The following is a 23,733-nucleotide window of genomic DNA, read 5'->3' as shown; positions in this document are numbered from 1 at the left end:
GCTTTGCACAAGTGATGAGAGAGGACAGTCACACCCACGGGGTGGTGGCTTTGTAGAATCAAGGAGTTGTTTGGGTTGGAAAAGGCCTAAAAGGTCATTGAGTCCAGCCTTAGGTTGAAGGTTGCCATGGACACTAATCTATGTCCCCAACTGCCATGGACACACCTCCAGGGGAGGGGACTACACCACCTCCTGTGCAGCCTCTTCCAAACTCTGACCACTCTTGCAGCAAAGAAATATTTCCTCATCTCTGACCTAACCTTCTCCTGGCACAATTTCAGGCCATTTCCTCTCCTCCTATCACCTGAGACAAGGCAGAGGAGCCAAAACTCCACCTCACTGCAACCTCCTTTCAGGGAGCTGTAGAGAGCAATGAGGTTTCCCCTCAGTCTCCTCCAGGCTAAACAAGTCTAGCTTCTTCAGCTGCTCCTCCCCAGCCCTGCTCTCCAGACCCTTCCCTAGCTTGGTTGCCCTTCTCTGGGTACTCTCCAGCCCCTCAGTGTCCTTTTTGGAGTGAGAAGCCCCAAATTGGCCATAGTATTTGAGTAGTGTGATGTCCTTCAGTGGCCAAAATGAAAGTCCTTAGCTTTAACCTTGCACATCTGAGCTGGGAAGGTGCTCTGTTTTGGACTGGGGCTGTTCCTGAAAGGAGACAGCAAGTAAGGGCTGGGAATGGGTAGTGACCTGGATCAAGCAGAACGTGTCCCATGTCATGCTGTGAGGATGAGCTGAGCAGAGACCAAACCCAGGCGGTTTGTAGAAGGAAATTGTTCAATGGAGCTTTGCTCCCAGCTTTGGAAGCACAACGCTGAAAGATCTGTTCAGCCACGAGGGATTTCTGCTGCTGCTAATGAGACAGCCAATTGTGAGCTGTTCTTCCAGAGGTGACAGCTGTCAGCTCAGTGGAGGTGCCACCTAAAGACCTTCTTGAAGAGCAGTTGCTATATCCCGAGCTCACAGCCCGTTCCTGAGGGATGGGAACAGGCACAGAGTGAAGATGAAGGTAATCCTGGGCCCGCTGCAGCAGCCCCAGCATGGGCTATGCCTATGAACTTCTGTTACCTTGGGCACCTGCCAAGGTCTCAGTGTTCAGAGAGCAGGTGGCTGCTGCTGCCCTGCCACCCCAGTGACGCAGTGAAACCTCTGCTCTGCCTCCTGAGGACTGGACAATTGGGGCAGCAGCCCCGGGAGAAAAGAAGCTAAAGGGGAGCAGAATTCCCTTCAGGAATCTGATCTTTGCCTTCCTCTTTTCTTTGTGTTGAAGGTTTGCAAGCCCCAGGCCACCTATCAAGGGAAGGGTTCCGTGTTCTGCTCTTTGCTGATGGAGCCGCAAGCCTACAGATGATGAAGTTTTAGGGCAGTGATTTTCCTCCTCTACTTGGCACTGGTGAGGTTATACCTGAAATGCTGGGGTCAGTCTTGGGCCCCTCACCCCAAGAAGGATATTTGAGGTGCTGGAGCATATCCAGAGAAGAGCAACAAAGCTGGTGAAGGGCCTGGAGAACAGGGCTGGTGAGGAGCAGCTGAGGAAACTGGGGGTGTTTAGTGTGGAGAAGAGGAGGCTGAGGGGAGACCTCACTGCTCTCTACAGCTCCCTGAGAGTAGCCTGCAGTGAGGTGGAGGTTGGGCTCTTCTCCCTAGTATCCCTGGAGGTGTTCAAGAAGTATGTGGCCATGGCACTTGGGGATGTGGTTTGATGGCCATGGTGGTTGGACTCAATGGTCTTAGAGGGCTTTTCCAACCCAGACAACTCTGATGCTACAATTCTACTGATGTGTTTTCTCTCAGCCAGATAAAGAGGTCAAAGAATGAAGAAAGCCTTCACAAATCTGGCAGGCTGCTTGTCTTGTGCCTTCTGCTGGCACAGTTGGCTAAAAAGATCTTCCTGTCAGTGCAGGTTCTGCCTGGGGAGACTGGAACAAGCTCTTGTAGAAAGTGCTTGATCCCCAGGGAAGGCTGCACTCACTCTGTGAGTCCTTGGCAGGCATGGAGCGAGGTGGAGCTGTGAGGACAGTTGGCTCACAGCAGAGCCTGGCCTCAGTGTGAAGGTCTGGGCAAAGCTGTTTGTTTGCACTGCCTCTTAGCTAAGCACATGTTGTAAGAGAATGACAACCCCCAGCACAAGAGGGACATAGACTTGGTGGAGTGGGCCCAGAGAAGGCTACAAAGATGGTCAGAGGGCTGGAGACCTTCCTTTGTGGGGGCAGGCTGAGGGAGCTGGGGGTTGTTCAGCCTGCAGAAGTCTCCAGAGAGACCTTAGAGCAGCCTGACAGTACCTGAAGGGGCTACAGGAGAGCTGGGGAGGGACTGTTTAGAAGGGCCTGTGGGGATAGGATGGGGGACAATAATTTGGAACTGGATCAGGGCAGATTTTAGGTTGGACATCAGGAGGAAGTTCTGCACACTAAGAGTGGGGAAATTCTGGAGCAGATTTAGGGATGTGGCTAATATTCCATCCCTGGAGACATTTGAGGTCAGCCTTAATGTGGCCTTGGGCAGGCTGCTCTAGTTGGAGATGATTCTGATGACTACAGGGGGGTTGGACAAGATGAGCTCTGAAGGTTTCTTCCAAGCCAATGCAATCTTTGGTTCTGTTTTGGAGGGATTTCCTGGCATGCAGCATATTGTCCAAGAGCTCCTCACTTACTGTGTGAGGCTGCTTTTATCACAGCGTCTCCCATGCTCAGCATGCTCAGAAGGGACCTGGGGAAGAGTCATTTTCAGTGCCGAGCTTGAGACTGTTTTTGAGGCTCTCTTAGCTCTGTTTCACATCTTTAGCATGGTGTGGGGTGAGAGGGAAAGTGATCCCTGCTGCAGCTGAACACAGCTGAGTGGTGACATCAGAGTTTGTTTGAGATGAAGGCAGGCAGATGAACTCTCTGCAAATGTTTGTTGAGAGGGGTTAGAGCAGAGCTTTGGCTCTGGCAGCCCTGCAGGACTTATGTTGTGCTTTGGGTAGGAGTTGTGTGGGGTTGGTCTTCTGTTTGGTTGGATGTTTTTAACTTCCTGGTGGTTTAATTCTGCTGGGTTGGAGAATAAGCTTTGAAAAGTCACTGACTGGGAGAGAGACCTCAGTGCTGTGTCCAGCTATGGGACTTCCAGCCCAAGAGAGATGTGGAGCTGCTGGAGAGAGTACAGAGGAGGGCCAAGAAAAGGATCAGGGTGTCAGAGAACCTCTGCAATGGGGACAGCCTGAGGGAGCTGGGGTGGTTCCCCTTGGAGAAGAGAAGGCTGCAGGGAGACCTTAAAGCAGCCTTCCAGTACCTGAAGTGGGCTACAGGAAGGATGCAGACAGACTGTTTAGAAGGGCCTGTGGTGATAGGATGAGAGGCAATGGTTTGAAACTGGGGCAGGAGAGATTTAGGTTGGACACCAGGAAGAAGTTCTGTACAATGAGGGTGGGGAAATACTGTAACAGGCTGCCCAGAGATGTGGTTGAGGCTCCATCTCTAGAGACATCCAAGATCAGAGTCGATATGGCCCTGAGCCGCCTGAGCTACTTGGAGGCGCCCCTGCTGCCTCCACAGGACCATGATCACTTCCCTGGTCCTGCTGGACACACTATTGCTGATTCAGGGTGCTGGTGGCCTTCTTGGCCACTTGGGCACATTGTTGACTCATGTTCATGACTTAGTAAGTCCCCATCAACTCTACTGAATGTTTGGGAGCCAGCTAGAATGCAGCAAAGAGGGCTCCTGTCTTCTCTTAAGCTCCCATCAAGTTGCCCAGGTCAGCTGAGCTTTGCTGGGCAGCTCATGGCTTTTCATGACTGCTTGTGGGGTTTATTTTCCATAGGGACTTAGGGAAGCTGAGGATTTTTCTTCTCCCTCCCAGTCCAGGAATGATTGCTCATCCTTTCCCACCACTGAGGCAGCTGGTTGGAAACAAGCAAAGACTTCACAGCTTCCCCAAGCCGACTGCACTCTGTCCCTGCTGAGAGCCCTCCAGCACTCTCCTTACCTGCCTTGGAAGAAAAGTGCAACCTGCTTCATGTCATTTCTGTCTCTGGTTCCACCTAACCTAGCACACTCCAGGATCATTCTTTCCTGTGTCCCTTCCCCATCAGGAAGTGTCACCTGAGCTGCTTGACAGCTCTTCCCGTGTGCTGTCAGTCTGTTTCACAGTATCACAGTATCACCAAGGTTGGAAGAGACCTCACAGATCATCAAGTCCAACCCTTTACCACAGAGCTCAAGGCTAGACCATGGCACCAAGTGCCACGTCCAATCCTGCCTTGAACAGCTCCAGGGACGGCGACTCCACCACCTCCCCGGGCAGCCCATTCCAGTGTCCAATGACTCTCTCAGTGAAGAACTTTCTCCTCACCTCCAGCCTAAATTTCCCCTGGCACAGCCTGAGGCTGTGTCCTCTCGTTCTGGTGCTGGCCACCTGAGAGAAGAGAGCAACCTCCTCCTGGCCACAACCACCCCTCAGGTAGTTGTAGACAGCAATAAGGTCTCCCTTGAGCCTCCTCTTCTCCAGGCTAACCAATCCCAGCTCCCTCAGCCTCTCCTCGTAGGGCTGTGCTCAAGGCCTCTCCCCAGCCTCGTTGCCCTTCTCTGGACACGCTCAAGCATCTCAATGTCCCTCCTAAACTGGGGGGCCCAGAACTGAACACAGGACTCAAGGTGTGGTCTAACCAGTGCAGAGTACAGGGGCAGAATGACCTCCCTGCTCCTGCTGACCACACCATTCCTGATGCAGGCCAGGATGCCACTGTCTCTCTTGGCCACCTGGGCACACTGCTGGCTCATGTTCAGGCGGGTATCAATCAGCACCCCCAGATCCCTCTCTGTCTGGCTGCTCTCCAGCCACTCCGACCCTGCCTGGGGAATGCCTTACAGATCTTGCCACATTCTGCAGGAGCTTTAGAAGGAGCTTCTAGGCATGACAGTGCTGCTGGGAAAAAAAAAAGGCCTGCAGCATCTAGCAGAGGTCTCAGGCAGTGATTCCACGTGGGGGCTGCTGCTCTGTAACCACACACAAGTAACCATCGCAGCTCATCATGGTTGCAGGTTTTGCTGTCTCCCAGGTTGGCTTTCCTGTAATCTCTTGGTGGATTGCACAGGGGGCTGGGGCTTGGGTTTCTCCCACAGGAAGATTTTCTCTGCTTCTCTGAGTTTCTGTGGAAAAGTCTGCCCAAGCTGTGCCCATCTCAGATGGCTGAGAACCAGCTGGTGCCATCGTCCGCCTCTGGTCTCTCTGCCAAGGCCAGCACTGCTAAGGCACCCTCTCCTGTAGTTCAGCAAGAGAGTGACTAAGTTGATGCTTTAATGATGGCCAAATTATCCTTGGTTCCTCACTGTTGGAGTTTTAACCACCTGATTTCAGCCATCTCCTTGGGGAGTCCCTTCCTCCTTCTCCCCTTTCCTACTTCTGAACAAAGGGAGTGTGTGGTGTTGCTGTATCATAGAATGCACTGGGTTGGGAGGGACCCTCAAAGGTCATCTTGGCCAACCCCTCTGCAGTCAGCAGGGACACCTCCAACTCGATCAGGTTGCTCAGGGACCCAGAAAGTTTGAAGCAGCCTGAACCACATCCCTGGGCAACCTGCTGCAGTATTTCCCCACTCTTACTGTGAAGAACTTCCTCCTGATCTCCAACCCAAACACCTCTACAGCAATCCTGTGTTTGCTGTGTGAGCAGGGCTAGGTAGGACCAGAAGCCCAAGGCTTGCAGTGATGATCCAAGTGGCTTCATCAAGTCCCACAGTTGCTTATCTTGGCCATGGAGAGAGAGCACCACTCCTTGCTGCTCTGTGATAATAAGCTGGGCTGATGTCCTGATGGAAATCCACCTCCAGCAGAGCCCTGGGGCCTGCACAGCTAATTGAGAAGAGTTTGGAAGCTGCAGCCTGGCTCAGCCAAGCTGCTGACTGCTTCACCTGGCAACTAACAACCTCTTTTGTTTTTTAGCTGTGGTTTGGTCCTGGGCCCTTTCAGAGGCCTCTGGGCACAAGATAAATAATCTCTTTTATTTGTCATAGGCACCTGCACAGCTCCTGGTGTGGCTGGCACCCTCTGAGCCTCTTGCAATCCTCCAACGTGTGCTGCTGTAAAGCTGAAGGGTGACTTACTGCAGGAGCACAAAGAGCGAGCAGAAATGCGTCACAGGTAACGGGGAAGGAGGTCCCCAGCAGTGCTGTGCTGGTGTCTTCTGACCAGTCCACAGCACACCTCTGCCTCAGCTGGGCATATGGCTGCCAGCTTGCTTGGGTGCTTCCAGCTTGTGGTTGTATGATGGGAAGGGAGGGAAAACATAAACTGGGAAGGGAGGAAAAACTTAAACTGGGAAGGGAGGAAAAACATAAACTGTGAAAAGAGGAAAAACATTAAGTGGTTCTCTGGTGTCAGGGTATGGGTCAGCAGTGAGACCCTCAACACAAGAGAGGTATGGACCTGCTGAAGTGGGCTCAGAGGAGTCCACAAAGATGATCAAAGGGTTGGAGAACCTCTGCTGTGAGGACAGGATGAAAGAATTGGGGCTGTTCAGCGTGGAGAGGGGAAGGCACCGGGGAGACCTTAGAGCTGCATTTCAGTGTCCTAAGGGGACCTACAGGAAGACTGGGGAGGGACTGCTCAGAAGAGCCTGTTGGGATGGGAGAGGCAATGGTTGGAAACTGGAGCAGGGCAGATTTAGGTTGGAGATCAGGAGGAATCTCTGCACAATGAAAGTGGGGAAGTGTTCAAGATGTGGCCCTAGGCAGTCTGCTCTAGTTGGAGGTGTCCTTGCTGCCTTCAGGTGGGTTGGCCAAGATGACCTTTGAGAGTCCTTTCCATTCCATTGCAGTCTGTGAAAGGTAAACAGATGTTCTGAAGTGCCTTTGAAATTTGACTGCAGGCTTGAGTGTGTGCTCCATGGCTCGTGGACTGCTGGGGGGAAATTATCCTGTGGGAAGAACTTCTGCAGCCCTGCAGAACAGGATTAGGCTCTTGTATTGTTCCATGGCTGAGCAATGCCACAGAGGCAAAGGAAGTCTGGTCCCTGCAGATGCAGAATGTGGTGCCAGCATCGGGGCACCGTGGCCCTGCTGCTGTTGTGCAAGCTTTGAACTCCCAGGGCTGTCAGCAGCTCATTCCAGCTGGCTTTGAACAGAGTGGGTCCTACAGGGAAAAAGCCTGCATTATGAAAGCTGCACTCACCTGCATGGCCCAGGGAGCTGTCTGTACAGGCAGCTAAGCACCTAAACCCCTTCTGAGAGGAGATCCTGCCAGCTCTTGCTCTGGCAAGGCTGGGCAGTGTGCACTGCTGCTTTCTGCACCTCTGCCAGCTGCGACTGTCGCTTTTTCCCCTTTCCTCTTCCTTTTGTTCCCCCCCCCTTTCCTCTTCCCTTTCCCCCCTTCTCCTTTCCTCTTCCCTTTTGTGCCCCCACTCCTTTCCTCTTCCCTTTCCCCCCACCCTCCTTTCCTCTTCCCTTTTGTGCCCCCTCTCCTGTCCTCTTCCCTTTTGTGCCCCCTCTCCTGTCCTCTTCCCTTTTGTGCCCCCTCTCCTGTCCTCTTCCCTTTTGTGCCCCCTCTCCTGTCCTCTTCCCTTTTGTGCCCCCTCTCCTTTCCTCTTCCCTTTTGTGCCCCCTCTCCTTTCCTCTTCCCTTTTGTGCCCCCTCTCCTTTCCTCTTCCCTTTTGTGCCCACTCTCCTGTCCTCTTCCCTTTTGTCCCCCCCTTTCCTCTTCCCTTTTGTCCCCCCCTTTCCTCTTCCCTTTTGTCCCCCCCTTTCCTCTTCCCTTTTGTCCCCCCCTTTCCTCTTCCCTTTTGTCCCCCCCTTTCCTCTTCCCTTTTGTCCCCCCCCTTTCCTCTTCCCTTTTGTCCCCCCCTTTCCTCTTCCCTTTTGTCCCCCCCCTTTCCTCTTCCCTTTTGTCCCCCCCCTTTCCTCTTCCCTTTTGTCCCCCCCCTTTCCTCTTCCCTTTTGTCCCCCCCCTTTCCTCTTCCCTTTTGTCCCCCCTCTCCTGTCCTCTTCCCTTTTGTCCCCCCCCTTTCCTCTTCCCTTTTGTCCCCCCCCTTTCCTCTTCCCTTTTGTCCCCCCCCTTTCCTCTTCCCTTTTGTCCCCCCTCTCCTGTCCTCTTCCCTTTTGTCCCCCCTCTCCTGTCCTCTTCCCTTTTGTCCCCCCTCTCCTGTCCTCTTCCCTTTTGTCCCCCCTCTCCTGTCCTCTTCCCTTTTGTCCCCCCTCTCCTGTCCTCTTCCCTTTTGTCCCCCCTCTCCTGTCCTCTTCCCTTTTGTCCCCCCTCTCCTGTCCTCTTCCCTTTTGTGCCCCCTCTCCTGTCCTCTTCCCTTTTGTCCCCCCTCTCCTGTCCTCTTCCCTTTTGTGCCCCCTCTCCTGTCCTCTTCCCTTTTGTCCCCCCTCTCCTGTCCTCTTCCCTTTTGTCCCCCCTCTCCTGTCCTCTTCCCTTTTGTCCCCCCTCTCCTGTCCTCTTCCCTTTTGTCCCCCCTCTCCTGTCCTCTTCCCTTTTGTCCCCCCTCTCCTGTCCTCTTCCCTTTTGTCCCCCCTCTCCTGTCCTCTTCCCTTTTGTCCCCCCTCTCCTGTCCTCTTCCCTTTTGTCCCCCCTCTCCTGTCCTCTTCCCTTTTGTCCCCCCTCTCCTGTCCTCTTCCCTTTTGTGCCCCCTCTCCTGTCCTCTTCCCTTTTGTCCCCCCTCTCCTGTCCTCTTCCCTTTTGTCCCCCCTCTCCTGTCCTCTTCCCTTTTGTCCCCCCTCTCCTGTCCTCTTCCCTTTTGTCCCCCCTCTCCTGTCCTCTTCCCTTTTGTCCCCCCTCTCCTGTCCTCTTCCCTTTTGTCCCCCCTCTCCTGTCCTCTTCCCTTTTGTCCCCCCTCTCCTGTCCTCTTCCCTTTTGTCCCCCCTCTCCTGTCCTCTTCCCTTTTGTCCCCCCTCTCCTGTCCTCTTCCCTTTTGTCCCCCCTCTCCTGTCCTCTTCCCTTTTGTCCCCCCTCTCCTGTCCTCTTCCCTTTTGTCCCCCCTCTCCTGTCCTCTTCCCTTTTGTCCCCCCTCTCCTGTCCTCTTCCCTTTTGTCCCCCCTCTCCTGTCCTCTTCCCTTTTGTCCCCCCTCTCCTGTCCTCTTCCCTTTTGTCCCCCCTCTCCTGTCCTCTTCCCTTTTGTCCCCCCTCTCCTGTCCTCTTCCTTCTTTTCCTCTCTTGAGATAAAAGTGCTTCAGGTTTTCATGGCTTGAAGCAGTCTAGGACCAGCAGACTGGAACTTCCATATTTAAGGGTTTGAGGTGCTCAGTGTGGAAGCTCCCTTGATCATCAGCAGGTTTCAGAGCAGTGGCCTTCAGTGATGAAGGCAGCAAATGAAACCTCAGACCTGTTGGATGGAAGCTGGCTGCGAGCAATGGCTTGAAGGTCCTGGCTCCTGAGGAAGCCGCACAAGATGTGCAGCTCTTGGAGAGGTGCTCAAAACTGATTGCTGGCTCTGGAAAGCCTTGGCTGGAGCAGGGGCCGCTGGATGGTGCTGTTGTCTTGTGCTTTGCCAGTCCACAAACTGCTTGCCGAAGGGAAAAGTGGCCTTTCAAAGAGGGAAAGGTCTGGGATTTAAGAGTGCCAGCAGCAAGTTCGGTTGTGATGTGTAATAAGGTGGTGGCATTTCAGGAGCAATCTGTGCCTCCAAGCTATGAAGGGAAAGTCAGAGTAGGGTGGCTGCTTTTGAGCATTTGGGGGGACACAGAATCAGGCAGTCACAGGATGGTAGGAGTTGGGAGGGACTTGGAAAGGTCACAGAGTCCCAACCCCCTGCCAGAGTAAGATCACCTAGGGAAGGTCATGCAGGAATGCATTCAGATGGGTCTTGAACGTCTCCAGAGGAGGAAACTCCACCACCTCTCTGGGCAGCCTGCCCCAGGGCTCCAACACCCTGACACCAGAGAAGTTTCTCCTCGCGTTGAGGTCTGCTGTGCTTTATCCTGTCACAGGGGGCTTTAAAGATCAACCAGTTCCAACCCCCTGCCATGGGCAGGGACACCTCCCACCAGCCCAGGTTGCTCAAGGCCTTGAACATCTCCAGCAAGAGGGCGTCCACAACCTCCCTGGGCAACCTGTTCCAGTGTCTCCCCACCCTCACTGTCAAGAATTTCTTCCTCCTCCCCAGTTTGAATCTGTCCTCCTCAAGCTTCAATCCATTCCCTCTCCTCCCGGAGTGCTTGAGATGCAGTTATGCAGCAAAGGCTGTCCAGGATGTCACATGTGGCCCTTTTGCCCCCTGGCCTTCAGGGAAGAGCCACCCCTGCCTTTTCAGCTCACAGTCCTGGCATTCCTCCTTAAAAAAATGAGTTAAAACCAAACCCTGCCTGACTACTGGAAACTTTCCTGGTTCATGTCTGTGCAGAGATTTAGGAAAGTCATTAGGAGCTGGTGGTAGCCAGAGGGCTAATAAACCAGCTGAAAGTAAATGATTAGGTGGTGCAAGGTGTCACTCTGCTTTCTGGAGGGTGCTGCCAGCTAGTCAGCCTGCCTGGTGGTGGTTGGACACACCACAGCTCACTCCTCTCTGCCTTCTGTGACCTTGCAAATCAAGTCAGCGTGTCAAGAGGGGTTTAAAGGTGCTGTGGGAACACCTTTGAAACCTGCTAGTGGTGAGAGTGGCAGGGGGCTAATGAAGGTTCTGCTCAGCTGAGCAGAAATGCTGATTTCAGGGATCCATTGTACAGCAGTGAGCTCAGTGCAGCTTCTGCTGACGGAATTCCAAGCTGCCTCACGTTTAGGTGGTGCAGGAAAAGGTGACACTGAGAAGGGAAACCTGCTTTCCTTCCTCAGCCTGACTGTAGCATCTCTGCTTGCTGGTGGTGGGCCACGTGTCCAGAGGAGGCCACAAAAGTGATCTGAGGGCTGGGGCACCTCTGCTTGAGGCCAAGCTGAGAGAGTTGCAGTTCTTCAGCCTGGAGAAGAGAAGGCTCCAGGGCCATGAGGATGATCAGAGGGCTGGGGCACCTCTGCTGTGAGGACAGACTGAAAGAGTTGGGGTCTGGAGAAAAGGAGGCTCCGAGGTGACCTTCTTGTGGCCTTCCAGGATCTGAAGGGGAGCTACAAAAAGCTTTTCAGGCTCTCAGGGAGTGCCAGGACTAGAGGGAATGGAGCGAAGCTGGAGATGGGTGGGTTCAGAGTGGATGTGAGGAGGAAGTTCTTTAGCATGAGAGTGGTGAGAGCCTGGAATGGCTCAGAGAGGCTCCATCCCTGGAGGTGTTTAAGGGCAGGCTGGATGAGGCTGTGGGCAGCTTGATCTAGGGTTGGGTGTCTGCCCATGGCAGGGAGGTTGGAACTAGATGATCCTTGTGGTCCTTTCCAACCCTGACTGATTCTATGACTCTATGGCCTTCGGGTGGCCTTTCAATGCTTAAAGGAGCTGATCAGAGAGCTGGGGACAGACTTTTGAGCACTAAGCCTTTCAGTGCTTAAAGGAGGTGATCAGAGAGCTGGGGACAGACTTTTGAGCACTAAGCCTTTCAGTGCTTAAAGGAGCTGATCAGAAAGCTGGGGACAGACTTTTGAGCAGGGTCTGTTGCAATAGGATGAGGGGTGATGGTTTGAACTCAAAGGAGGAGACTTAGGCTGGAGAGGAAGAAGAAATTTGTTATGCTGAAGGTGGCAAGACCCTGATCCATGCTGCCTCATCCCTGGAACTGTTCCAGAGCAGATTGTTTAGGGCCCTGAGCAATCTGCTGTAGCTGCAGATGTCTCTGCTGACTGCAGGGGATTTGGATTAGATGAACTTTGGGGGTCCATCTGAACCCCAACCAGTCTGGGATTCCATGATTTCTGCCTCTGTCCCAGCAGGAAGGACACTCATGTTGTACCATGCAGCTTCCCAAAGCCACTTGGGTTGCTGGCTGGAGGGAGCTGAGCAGGTGATGAGATGCTGCTGGCAGAGGAGGGGTAAGGGACAGAGGGAAGATGTGGGTTTCATTTAAAAAACCTTCTTGATGCCATCTGGGTTATGGCTCAATGCCACTGGAAGAGCAGACAGCTCTTCAGGTTTAGTCATACCCTGTGCTTATTATAGTGCTGCTGTGGGATTCCAGAAGCCTGCCAACTGTGAGTGCCTATCAGGAGGTTGGCATCCCAGCAGCACAGCAACTTGCCTGCTCTGGGAGGGGAGAGCCACTGACAGCTGCCCAGAGACACTGGGTGGGAAGAGCTGCTCCTCACACCAACGAGATACTAACCCTGAGCAGGGAAAGGGGCACGGTGCCAGCTGTGCAGGACAGGCATTGTTGCCAGGCAGGTGCCTGCAGACCAGGGGACTACCCAGGAGGGACATTCCTCTACTTCTGCCACGGCTAGCCCTGCTCTCCCAGATTAGCAAACATTTGGGCAAGGCTTGGATTGAAATGCCATAGCTGGGAGTCTGCAGTGCCTAGGTGGGTCAGTGGGAAGGTTGCTGTGGGCATTTCTGCACTGGGAGCTGCATGCAGAGGTCACCTACCCAAATTCCTTCCTGACTGCTCAGCTTTGGCTGCAAGGATAGCTGGGAGAAAGCTGGTCAGGGAAGGAGCAGCAGGATGGGCTTAGGAAGAGCAGGGCACTGTGCTGCTGCTGGTGTCTTCTGGTAGGAAATGACAGCCCAAGATGTAGAGGGAGAAGGTAAACCTGCAGTGGTGGCAGTGCCTTGCAGTGCTGATGGCTCAATCACCTCCAGACCTCCACAGCCACTAAGCCATGTCCCCAGGTGCCATGGTTACACCTTTCTTGAACACTTCCAGGGATGGGGACTCCACCACCACCCTGGGCAGCTTCTTCCAGTCCCTGACCACTCTTGCAGCAAAGAAATTGTTCCTCATCTCCAATCTAACCCTCCCCTGGCACAATTCCAGATCATTTCCTCTCCTTCTATCATCCGAGGCTAGGCCAAAGAGTCCAACCCCACCTCACTGCAACCTGCTTTCAGAGAGCTGTGGAGAGCAATGATATCTCCCCTTAGCCTCCAGACTAACCTACCCCAGTTTCCTCAGCTGTTCCTTACCAGTCCTATTCCCCAGAGCCTTCTTCTACTCTGGATGTTAGGAGGAAGTTGTTGTCAGAGAGTGATTGGCATTGGAATGGGCTGCCCAGGGAGGTGGTGGAGGCATCGTCCCTGGAGGTGTTGAAGCAAAGCCTGGATGAGGCACTTAGTGCCATGGTCTGGTTGACTGGCCAGGGCTGGGTGCTAGGTTGGACTGGATGATCTTGGAGGTCTCTTCCAACCTGGTTGATTCTATGATTCTTTGCCTCCCAGACATGTTCAGTGGTGATTTGGCAGCTCGCTGGACAATCCTTCTCCTGCCAACCTGCCAGCCTCTCTGTCTTGCCCCTGAGAGCACAGCACAAAGCTGATCTCTTTCCCAAAGCCCTTTCCCCATCTGGGGATCCAAGGTTTTAATAACAAATAGTTCTCTAAATGTTTCCTGAGGAAGCTCTGCAGGCTCCTTTGGGTGGCAATCAGAATAATGAAGGTTGGGAAAGAACTCTAAGAATCCTAGAATGGGTTGTGTTGGAAGAGACCTCCAAAGGTCATCCAGTCCAACCCTCCTGTAGTCAGCAGGGACATCCTCCACTTGAGCAGGTTGCTTGGAGCTTTGCTAAGCCTGACCTTGAAGATCTCCAGGGATGGATCAACAAGTCCAACCTTCTGCCCAGGACCTTCAAGACCACTAAGCCACATCCTAAAGTGCCATGGAAGTAGGGGACGAAATCCTTCTAAGATACTATGAGATCAAAGGGAAGTGCCATGCATGGAGGCTCCTAGGAGAACTTCTCCAGGCTTTTCAGCTGGATGCCTCTTCCTTCCTGCCTGAGTGGCTTTAATGCAATGCCATCTTCTCTTTTCATTCCATCACCAGGGTTCTGTATCTCCTCCTGCTTGCTCCCTAGCTCATGGCATTCCTGAGCCTGTTCTCCAGCCTCGGATCTCTGCCTGTGCCGCAATTGCTTCCCCGCCGTACCTGCGGACCTTGCTTGATCTCTTTGATGAGTTGTGCAATGTTTACCCACCAGTTGATCTCCTTTGATTGTCTCCTAGCAACAGCCAACCGTTTATGGTGGATATTGTGTGAACACTCAGCAGCAGAAGACCTTTAGGAGTCCTGCTGGTTCCTTGGGTAATGTTACACTCCCTTGAACAATAACGGCAGGCAAAGAGAGATCTTAATTCTATGCTAAAATTAGAGCTGCTGGACATTCTTCATTTCGAGTCCACTGGTTTGCTTGAATACCAGGAAGCAGAGGGACTGTGTCACAAGCCCTGCAACCCACAGAATGTCACCTCTGACATCCCTGCTACACCCAGCAGCCAGAACAGAAAACACAGCACGAAGCAGGATCCAAAAGTGCTCACCGCGTTCCTTTGCCTGAATGCGTTCCAAAGAATCATGGAATGGGTTGGCTTGGAAGGGACCTTAAAGATCATCCAGTTCCAGTCCCTCTGCCATGGACAGTGATATCTCCCACTAGCCCAGGGTGCTCAAGGCCTCATCCAACCTGGCCTTGAATACCTCCAGGCAGGGGACATCCACAGCCTCCCTGGGCAACCTGTTCCAGTGTCTCCTCACTCTCAAGAAATTCTTCCTCATCTCCAGTCTTAAGCTCCCCTCTTTCAGTTCAAAGCTATTGTCCCTCATCCTCTTACAACAAGCCCTTGCAAAAAGTCCCTCCCCAGCTTTCTGGCAGGCCCTTCAGGTACTGGGAGGCTGCTCTGAGGTCTTCTCTCCCAGCTGAACAGCCCCAACTCCCTTAGCCTGTCTGCATAGGGGAGGTGCTCCATCCCTCTCATAGAATCAACCAGGTTGGAAGAGACCTCCAAGCTCATCCAGTCCAACCTATCCCCCAGCCCTATCCAGTTGACCAGACCATGGCACTAAGTGCCTCATCCAGACTTTGCTTCAACACCTCCAGGCACAGTGACTCCACCACCTCCCTGGGCAGCCCATTCCAATGGGAAATGACTCTCTCTGTGAAAAACTTCCTCCTAACTGACCCACTCTGACAGTTCCACATCCTTCTTGCTTTGGGGACATCAGAAGTGGTGAAAGAGAGACCTAAATTCTTTAGATATGGATTCAGAAGAGCTTCTGCAGGTTAAAAAAACCCCAACCCTAGGTTTAACCAAAGATATCCAACAAAGCTGAGACTGAGCTCCTCATCCTTCTGCATATTTCCCACCTTGTGCTATCAAGCAGTTTAGCAGAGCAGCAGGTTCTGGTTCTTTCTGAGGGAGGATCTCTCTCGAGACTTCAGGTGGAAGGTTTTATCATGTGGCAGCTGTGCTGTGCTCTGAATTGCTCTGAACACACCTAGTGTCATTAGGCAATGCCATAAACCGTGCTGGCTTGAGTTTTGCCCGAGCACTTTTGATCCCCGATGGAACAGCCTCTTTTATGGCTGCTGTGTTAGGTAACAGCACTGAGAACAACTCCCATGGACTTCAGGGAAAGAGCTTTCTCGTGTCACATCTGCACAGAGGACTGCACTGCAGCTACAGGAACTCCTCCAGTTGAATCAGAGAATCAATCAGCTTGGAAGAGACCTCCAAGATCATCCAGTCCAATCTATCACCCAGCCCCATCCAGTCAACCAGACCATGGCACCAAGTGCCTCAGCCAGGCTTGGCTTCAACACCTCCAGGGATGGTGACTCCACCACCTCCCTGGGCAGCCCATTCCAATGCCAATCACTCTCTCTGGCAACAACTTCCTCCTAATAATGAGTCCCAAACTGTTTCTATGGCTGCTGGCTCAGCAGAACAGCCCAGACACAATCAAAGCACTGGAGCATCTCTGCTATAAGGACAGGCTGAGGGAGCTGGAGTTGTTCAGCCTGGAGAAGGCTTCAGGGAGATCTTAGAGCTGCCTTCCAATAGCTGAAGTGAGCTACAAGAAGGCTGCAGAGGGACTGTTTGCAAAGGCCTGCAGGGAAAGGCAGAGGGATAATAGTTTGAAATGAGAGCAGAGCAGATTGAGATTGGATGTGAGGAACAAGTTCTGCAGCTGCAACAGGTTGCCCAGGGAGGTGGTTGAGGCTCTGTCCTTGGAGATCTTCAAAGTGAGGCTCAACAAGGCTGTGAGCAACCTGCTTTAGTGGAGGCTGCCCCTGCTGACTGCAGGGGGGTTGGACTGGATGACCTTTGGAGGTCTCTTCCAACCCAAGCCATTGTAGGCTTCTCCCCTACCTCTCCTGGGCAGGCACAATCTGAGAGGAAAACATGTTTGTTCTTTCCAGAGTTTAACCTTTTCCTGTGTGCCTTCACCTCTATCTAGCACAATACAAACACCCCCTCACAGGCAGCATCCCAAGCAACCCCTTGCAACTGACCCCCAAGCCCCTCCTCATGCCATTTCTTTCCCAAATAGTCCATTGGTGGGAACTTAAGGAAGCAGACAAAGAGGAAACCAAGTTTTCCAGCCACCTTTTTAGAGTCAAAAGGAGAACTGAAACGATCTGAAATTGGATTTCTAAACGGAAGACCTTTTCCAATTTACACCTCATTAGTCACTTTCTTTTCTCCCCAGCAGAAGTGAAGGGTTTGCAATAACAGGTTGTGTGAGTAGATTCAGATTTCCTGCTGCTCCTTAATTTTCCTTGCTTGAGTAGGTCACTGACTGCTATATATAGTCTCCATTGCAAATCAAAATGTAGTGATTCATTTGAAATTAGCTGCTAATATTTTAAAGCATTGAGGGTTTTTTTTTTCCTCAGCTCACACAGGCTGCACAGTGCAAGGCTGTCCACTAGAGTCTAGATTTCTCTCATTTTCTTCAGTAGGGATAAGAGCACAAAAACCAAAACCCCAATTCTGTAGCCAGCAGAGCAAGAGAGGGAATTCTGCCCCTTGGCTCTGCTCTGCCGAGACTTCACCTCCAATACTGCCTCCAGTTCTGGTGTTCCCAGCATGAGGAGGACATAGAGTTGCTGGAGTGAGTCCAGAGGAGACCACAACAATCATACAAGGGCTGCAGCACCTCTGCTATGCTGAGGGAGCTGGGTGGTTCAGCCTGGTGAAGAGCAGGCTTCAGGGGACCGTAGAGCTGCATTCCAACAGCTGAAGGGATCCTGCAGGAAGGCTGCAGAGGGACTTTTCATAAGACAGGCAAGGGGGAATGGTTCAAAGCTGAGGGAGAGCAGGGTTGCACTGGATCTTAGGAAGAAGTTCTTTGGAACAAGGGTGATGAGACACTGAAACAGGCTGCCCAGGGAGCTTGTGGCTGACTCCTCCCTGGAAGTGTTCAGGACCAGGCTGAATGAGGCCTTTAGCAGCTGAGTCCTATTGAGAAGTGTCCCTGCCCATGGTAGGGAGGTTGGAGCTGATGATCTCTGAGGTTCCTTCCAACCTGAGCCATTCTGCAGTTCTCTGATTTTGCAGATGGTTTGCCAGATTTCTATTTCCACTGCAGCACTGTGATGTTGTATGATGTCACATCCTCCCCAAAATGACATTTCACAATACTGATAGTTAGGATTTTAGCATCTGTAAGACAACCAAATGATCTTTAAGGTCCCTTCCAACCCAAACCATTCTATGAATCAATGAGCAACGTGTCCTGAAAAGCAAAGCATCCAAAGATCTATTGGTCCTCAGATTTGGTTGCCTACCAAGAAAAATAACTTCTCTAAACTCTCCTGAGGGCAGGAAGAAAAGTGACAACTACTCTGAGGCTTAATCCCAATTTGTCCTGCTCCTCCTCTGCCGAGCAGCTCAGTGGGGAAGGGAGCAGGAGTACACCACTGGGAAACTGTCCTGTTTGGCAACAGTTTGACCTTAGATCATCAACATCCCATTCCTCTTCCCTCTTTGATGCTGAGATGTCCTGCCACCAGCAGGCAAAAGGGGAAGGAAAGACACCAAGTGTTCAGCTCCATGTTACAGGAGAAGACATCGAGTTCAGAGCATGTAAATAAACACCTGAGTGGGACAGAAGAGCAGGGGGCACAGGCAGGTCCTCTGACACACTCTGGAAGTAAACATGGCTGTTCCATCCTTCTTATCGGACCTACCTGATCCCAGTCTCAGCAGGGTCCTCTTCCAAGCAAGCAACATCAGGTCTCAGGATGACAAAAGCTCTCCTGACCTTTATTGTTTCTCTTATCAAGGACATCACAATGTGGTGTCCCTTGGAAGCTCAGTTTGGCTTGGATTTCCTGCTGGAGCAAGGATTCCGTTTCTCCTCTTGTTGCAGGGATCAGCCCTTTCAAGATGTTTCATGTTGTGACTTTTGACATAGAAATATCTACTGACTCACTGGAAGAAGACAAAAGATGAAGAACCCAAGAACACTTCTGTTAGTACTACAAGCTAAGCCTGCACCACCATGATCTGTAGATGTAGAATCCCAAGCTCTGGAAATAGATTCGTAGAATGGTTTGAGTTGGAATGGATCATCCAGTTCCAACCACCTGCCTTGGGCAGGGACACTTCCAACTAGCCCAGGTTGCTCAAGGCCTCATCCAGCCTGACCTCAAATATCTCCAGGGAAGGAACATCCACAACCTTCCTGGGCAACCTGTTCCAGTGTCTCCCCACCCTCACTGTCAAGAGTGTCTTCCTAATCTCCAATCTCTCCCTTGCTGCTATGTCATCTCTCCATCAGAAGACCTCACTCTAAACTCCCTAAACAACTCTTGGGAGATGTTTTCCAAGCAAGCAACTGTACATCTGCTCAGAAGGCCTTTTAGACCCTGAAATTGGCCTGAGATTGTGCCAGGGGAAGGTTAAGTTGGAGATGAGGAAAAAACTTCTTTGCTGCAAGAGTGATCAAGGATTGGCACAGGCTGCCCAGGGAGGTGGTGGAGTCCCCATCCCTGGAGGCATTCAAGAAAGTTGTGTCTGTGGCAATTTGGGATATGGGTTAATGGCCATGGTAGGGTTGGGTTGATGGTTGGACTGGATGCTCTTGGAGGTCTTTTCCCACCCAAACAGTTCTATGATTCTTAATCCCCATTTGTCTACACTGAGAGAATAAACATCAACATTTCAAATCTTCAGGGTTAGATGAGACCCACCAGGAGCATCACCTCCAACCCAAACAATTCTGTCATTCTATTCTGGGGTTCTAACTTAAACTCTTTGATGGATTTGTAAGAAAAGGCTTTGGCAGGGGCTTGTCTGAGTTAGCAAAGAACTTCTACTGCTGAATTCCCCCCCTTCATTCCCTGGGTGCCAGCTCAGACTCCAGGATCATGCTTCCTAAAGTGAGTTAAATATTGTTGCCTTTCAACACCAGGAATAGGTAAAATCCTGCTAAAAAGAACTGCAGAGCCTGGATCAGATTGCTCAGGGAGGTGCTTGAGGCCCCATACCTCAGATACTCAAGGTCAGGCTCAACAAATCTCTGCTCTAGTGGAGGATGTTCCTGCTGACTGAAGGGGGGCTCTAGCAGATGACCTTTGGGGGTCCCTTCTGACCCAAACCTTTCTGTGATCCTAGGATTCTACGATTCTCTGGTCACAGTGCTCTTGTTTCTGATGACCTCTCTGTAATACACAGCAGGAGTGCAGCAGAGCAAGAGTGTTCAAGTTCTTTGGCTTCCAAATCAAAAACAAACAGAAAAAAAGAGATCTATTTTCTGCAGCTGTGCTGCTCCAGCCAGTGACATTTGTGACACTTAACATTTCCCAGCGCGCCGGCGAGGATCCTGCAAACATGACAACTGCAGGGGGCAGCTTGGAGAGCGAGGAGCCTGCTTTGCAGCTTTGCATCAGAGATAAATTCCCTCGTGCTTGGAGTTTTGGCGTCTTTGGTGGATTACTCATACTCAAGCGTGAGAAGAAATGCTCCAGAGCTAATTAGAATGGCTTTTAATTAGATCCTGCAGCAACTCCTGCAGTGTGTTTTAAGGATAGGAAATAAAACTATTAATAAGGAGCAAGGGTAGAGAGAAGCTTTGCATGTGGAGCTGGGGAGGGGGAGAGAAAACAAAGGTGGGCAAGAATTGTTAATGTTTGGGTGCAGACCACTTAGAGAATATGGAGGTACACAAGAATTTGGACAAGGATGAACAAATATTTGGAGGTACATGAGAATTTGGATAAAGATGCAGGAGAATTTGGAGGCATATGAGAATTTGCACAAGGATGGACAAGAATTTGGAGGTGCACAAGAATTTGGGCAAGGATGCACAAGAATTTGGAGGTATGTGAGAATTTGCACAAGGATGCACAGGAATGTGGAGGTACACGAGAATTTGGAGGTGCACAAGAATTTGAGCAAGGATGCAGAAGAATTTGGAGGTACATGAGAATTTGGATAAGGATGCAGAGGAATTTGGAGGTGCACCAGAATTTGGACAAGGATGCACAAGAATTTGGAGGTGCACAAGAATTTGGGCAAGGATGCAGAGGAATTTGGAGGTGCACCAGAATTTGGACAAGGATGCACAAGAATTTGGAGGTGCACAAGAATTTGGGCAAGGATGCAGAGGAATTTGGAGGTGCACCAGAATTTGGACAAGGATGCAGAAAAATTTGGAGGTGCACCAGAATTTGGGCAAGGATGCACAAGAATTTGGAGGTGCAGCAGAATTTGGGCAAGGATGCAGAAGAATGTGGAGGTACATGAGAATTTGGGCAAGAATGGACAAGAATATGGAGGTACATGAGAATTTGGACAAGAATGGACAAGAATTTGGAGGTACATAAGAATTTGGACAAGGATGCAGAGGAATTTGGAGGTGCACCAGAATTTGGGCAAGGATGCAGAAGAATTTGGAGGTACATGAGAATTTGGGCAAGAATGGACAAGAATTTGGAGGTACATAAGAATTTGGACAAGGATGCAGAGGAATTTGGAGGTGCACCAGAATTTGGACAAGGATGCACAAGAATTTGGAGGTGCAGCAGAATTTGGACAAGGATGCAGAGGAACTTGGAGGTGCACCAGAATTTGGACAAGAATGCAGAAGAATTTGGAGGTGCACCAGAATTTGGACAAGAATGCAGAAGAATTTGGAGGTGCACCAGAATTTGGGCAAGGATGCAGAAGAATTTGGAGGTACATGAGAATTTGGGCAAGGATGCAGAAGAATTTGGAGGTGCACAAGAATTTGGAGGTACATAAGAATTTGAATAAAGATGCAGGAGAATTTGGAGGTATATGAGAATTTGGGCAAGGATGCACAAGAATTTGGAGGTACATGAGAATTTGGACAAGGATGCACAGTGCAAGGATGCAGAAGAATTTGGAGGTACATGAGAATTTGGGCAAGGATGCACAAGAATTTGGAGGTACATGAGAATTTGGACAAGGATGCACAGTGCAAGGATGCAGAAGAATTTGGAGGTACATGAGAATTTGGGCAAGGATGCACAAGAATTTGGAAGTACATAAGAACTTGGACAAGGATGCAGAAGGATTTGGAGATGCACCAGAATTTGGGCAAAGATGCAGAAGAATTTGGAGGTGCACAAGAATTTGGAGGTACATAAGAATTTGGGCAAGAATGGACAAGAATTTGGAGGTACATAAGAATTTGGGCAAGGATGCACAAGAATTTGGAGGTACATAAGAATTTGGGCAAGGATGCACAAGAATTTGGAGGTACATAAGAATTTGGGCAAGGATGCACAAGAATTTGGAGGTACATAAGAATTTGGGCAAGGATGCACAAGAATTTGGAGGCACATGAGAATTTGGACAAGATATACACAATAATTTGGACAGGGTGTCTAAGAATGTGGAGGTTCACAAGATCTTGGACAAGACACCCAAGAATTTGGACAAGACACCCAAGAAATTGTAGGTACACAAGACTTTGGACAAGATATCCAAGGGTTTGGACAAAGGTATCCAAGGATTTGGGCAAGTACTTGGAGGTACGCAAGAATTTGGACAAGATATCCAATAATTTAGACAACATACCCAGAAATTGTAGGTACACAAGAATTTGGACAAGATATCCAAGGATTTGGACAAAGGCATCCAAGGATTTGGACAAGAACTTGGAGGTGCACCAGAATTTGGACAAGATATCCAAGAATTTGGACAAGACACCCAAGGCATCCAAGGATTTGGACAAAGGTATCCAAGGATTTGGACAAGAACTTGGAGGTACACAGGAATTTGGAGAAGATATCAAATAATTTAGACAACATACCCAGAAATTGTAGGTACACAAGGATTTGGACAAAGGTATCTAAGGATTTGGACAAGAACTTGGAGGTATCCAAGAATTTGGTCAAGATATCCAAGATTTTTGAGGTACACATTGACCTTGGACAAGATATCCAAGAATTTGGACAACATACCCAAGAAATTGGAGGTACACAAGAATTTGGACAAGATATCCAAGGATTTGGACAAAGGCATCCAAGGATTTGGACAAGAATTTGGACAAGATATCCAAGGATTTGGACAACATACCCAAGAAATTGGAGGTACACAAGAATTTGGACAAAGGTATCCAAGGATTTGGACAAGAATTTGGACAAGATACCCAAGAATTTGGAGACACACAAGAACTTGGGCAAGATAGCCACAAATTTGGACAAGGATAGCCAGGAATTTGGAGAAGATGTAGAAAAGGCAGGAGGCTGATTGATGATTTACAGCCCAGGAGGTACCATTTCTGTCCAGCTCTTCCTATAGGATCCCAGCTCTTTCATACTTCATGAAGAGGCAGCAGAGCAATGCCAGAGACCTCTACAGTTTGGCCAACTTGGAAGTTTCCATCCATCCCCTGGTGAGGAGGGTTGTGCTGTAGTAGTAGTAGTAGTAATCATAATAGTAATAATTCCTTCCTGTGCTTCTCAAAATGCCTTCAAAGGGCCTTGAGGATCTTTATCCTTGTTCTATAGACAGGGAAACTCAACTCAGACCATACCCAACACACTGCTGTAGCTCAGTGGCATCCTGAGGGATATGTGGCACATCCTTGCTGCCCCAGCCAAGTGTCCTTGGCCACCAGGCCCCTCTGCTCCACGCAGCAATGGGGTAAGCAGGTTGTCATTGCTGGGCAGGAGCTGGGAGGACTGAGTAGCAGCACTGGTGCCAGGCTAGCTGGGCACAGGGTCAGCTCCTGTGTGCATCACGTTGCACTGGCTGCGTGTAACCAGAGATAATGGAAGCAGAGCAGCAGTGCCTGCAAGATTATACAAGAGCCAGAGCAGTGAGGATGAGGATTTCTATAAATACAGGCTGCAGATGCCTGACCCTAATGGGAACTAGAGCAAGCTCTATAGCCCATGGGGGATTTAGTTGCTTGGGAAGGGCCAGGACAAGCATCCTCCTTTGGCAAGCAGAAGCTGTGACGTGGTGTAGATGTTCTTCTTCTGCCCGTTTCTTTGCATTCCATTCCCCCCTCCTTTCCTCACCAGTATTAATCTGGGGGTCTGATATTTTCTCTCCTCCTGCCTGCTTCCTTCATCTCTTCTTCACTGCTGTGGTGGGACTTGATGAAGACTTCTGAGTCATCTCTACCAGCCTAACTCTGCATCCTTTGAAGTTATTTAAAATGACCTGTCTTTGCCCCAGCAGGAATGGTGGCAGGTCACAGAATGGTAGGGGCTGGAAGGACCTCCAGAGATCATCCAGACCAAGCCCTCTGCCAGAGCAGGGTCACCCAGGGCAGGTCACGCAGGAACACACACAGCTGGGTTTGGAATGTCTCCAGAGAAGGAGACTCCACAACCTCTCTGAGCAGCCTGCTCCAGGGCTCCAGCACCCTCACAGTGACAAAGTTTTCCCTTCTGTTTCCATGGCACCTCCTCTGCTCCAGCTTGCACCCAGTACCCCTTGTCCTGTCCCTGGGCATCCCTGAGCAGAGCCTGGTTCTGTGCTCCTGACACTGCCCTGCAC

The 23,733-nt window shown here is 50.8% G+C and overlaps 1 protein-coding gene across 3 annotated transcripts in view; it reads left to right on the top strand.

Annotated features, from left to right (window-relative positions):
* SLC4A4 (solute carrier family 4 member 4) overlaps window positions 1–23,733 on the top strand; it is a 227,964-nt gene that overhangs the window by 3,164 nt on the left and 201,067 nt on the right. For all 3 annotated transcript variants that reach the window (XM_064149691.1, XM_064149690.1, XM_064149689.1), the window contains exon 2: window positions 5,987–6,113. In XM_064149691.1, coding sequence (XP_064005761.1) covers window positions 6,103–6,113 — 11 coding nt within the window. In that variant the 5' untranslated portion in view covers window positions 5,987–6,102. The remainder of the gene's footprint in view (window positions 1–5,986; window positions 6,114–23,733) is intronic.

Source organism: Pogoniulus pusillus, chromosome 10 (genome assembly GCF_015220805.1).
Source record: "Pogoniulus pusillus isolate bPogPus1 chromosome 10, bPogPus1.pri, whole genome shotgun sequence".
In the NCBI taxonomy this organism is placed as follows: Eukaryota; Metazoa; Chordata; class Aves; order Piciformes; family Lybiidae; genus Pogoniulus; species Pogoniulus pusillus.
This window is presented reverse-complemented; position numbering and strand designations above follow the sequence as displayed.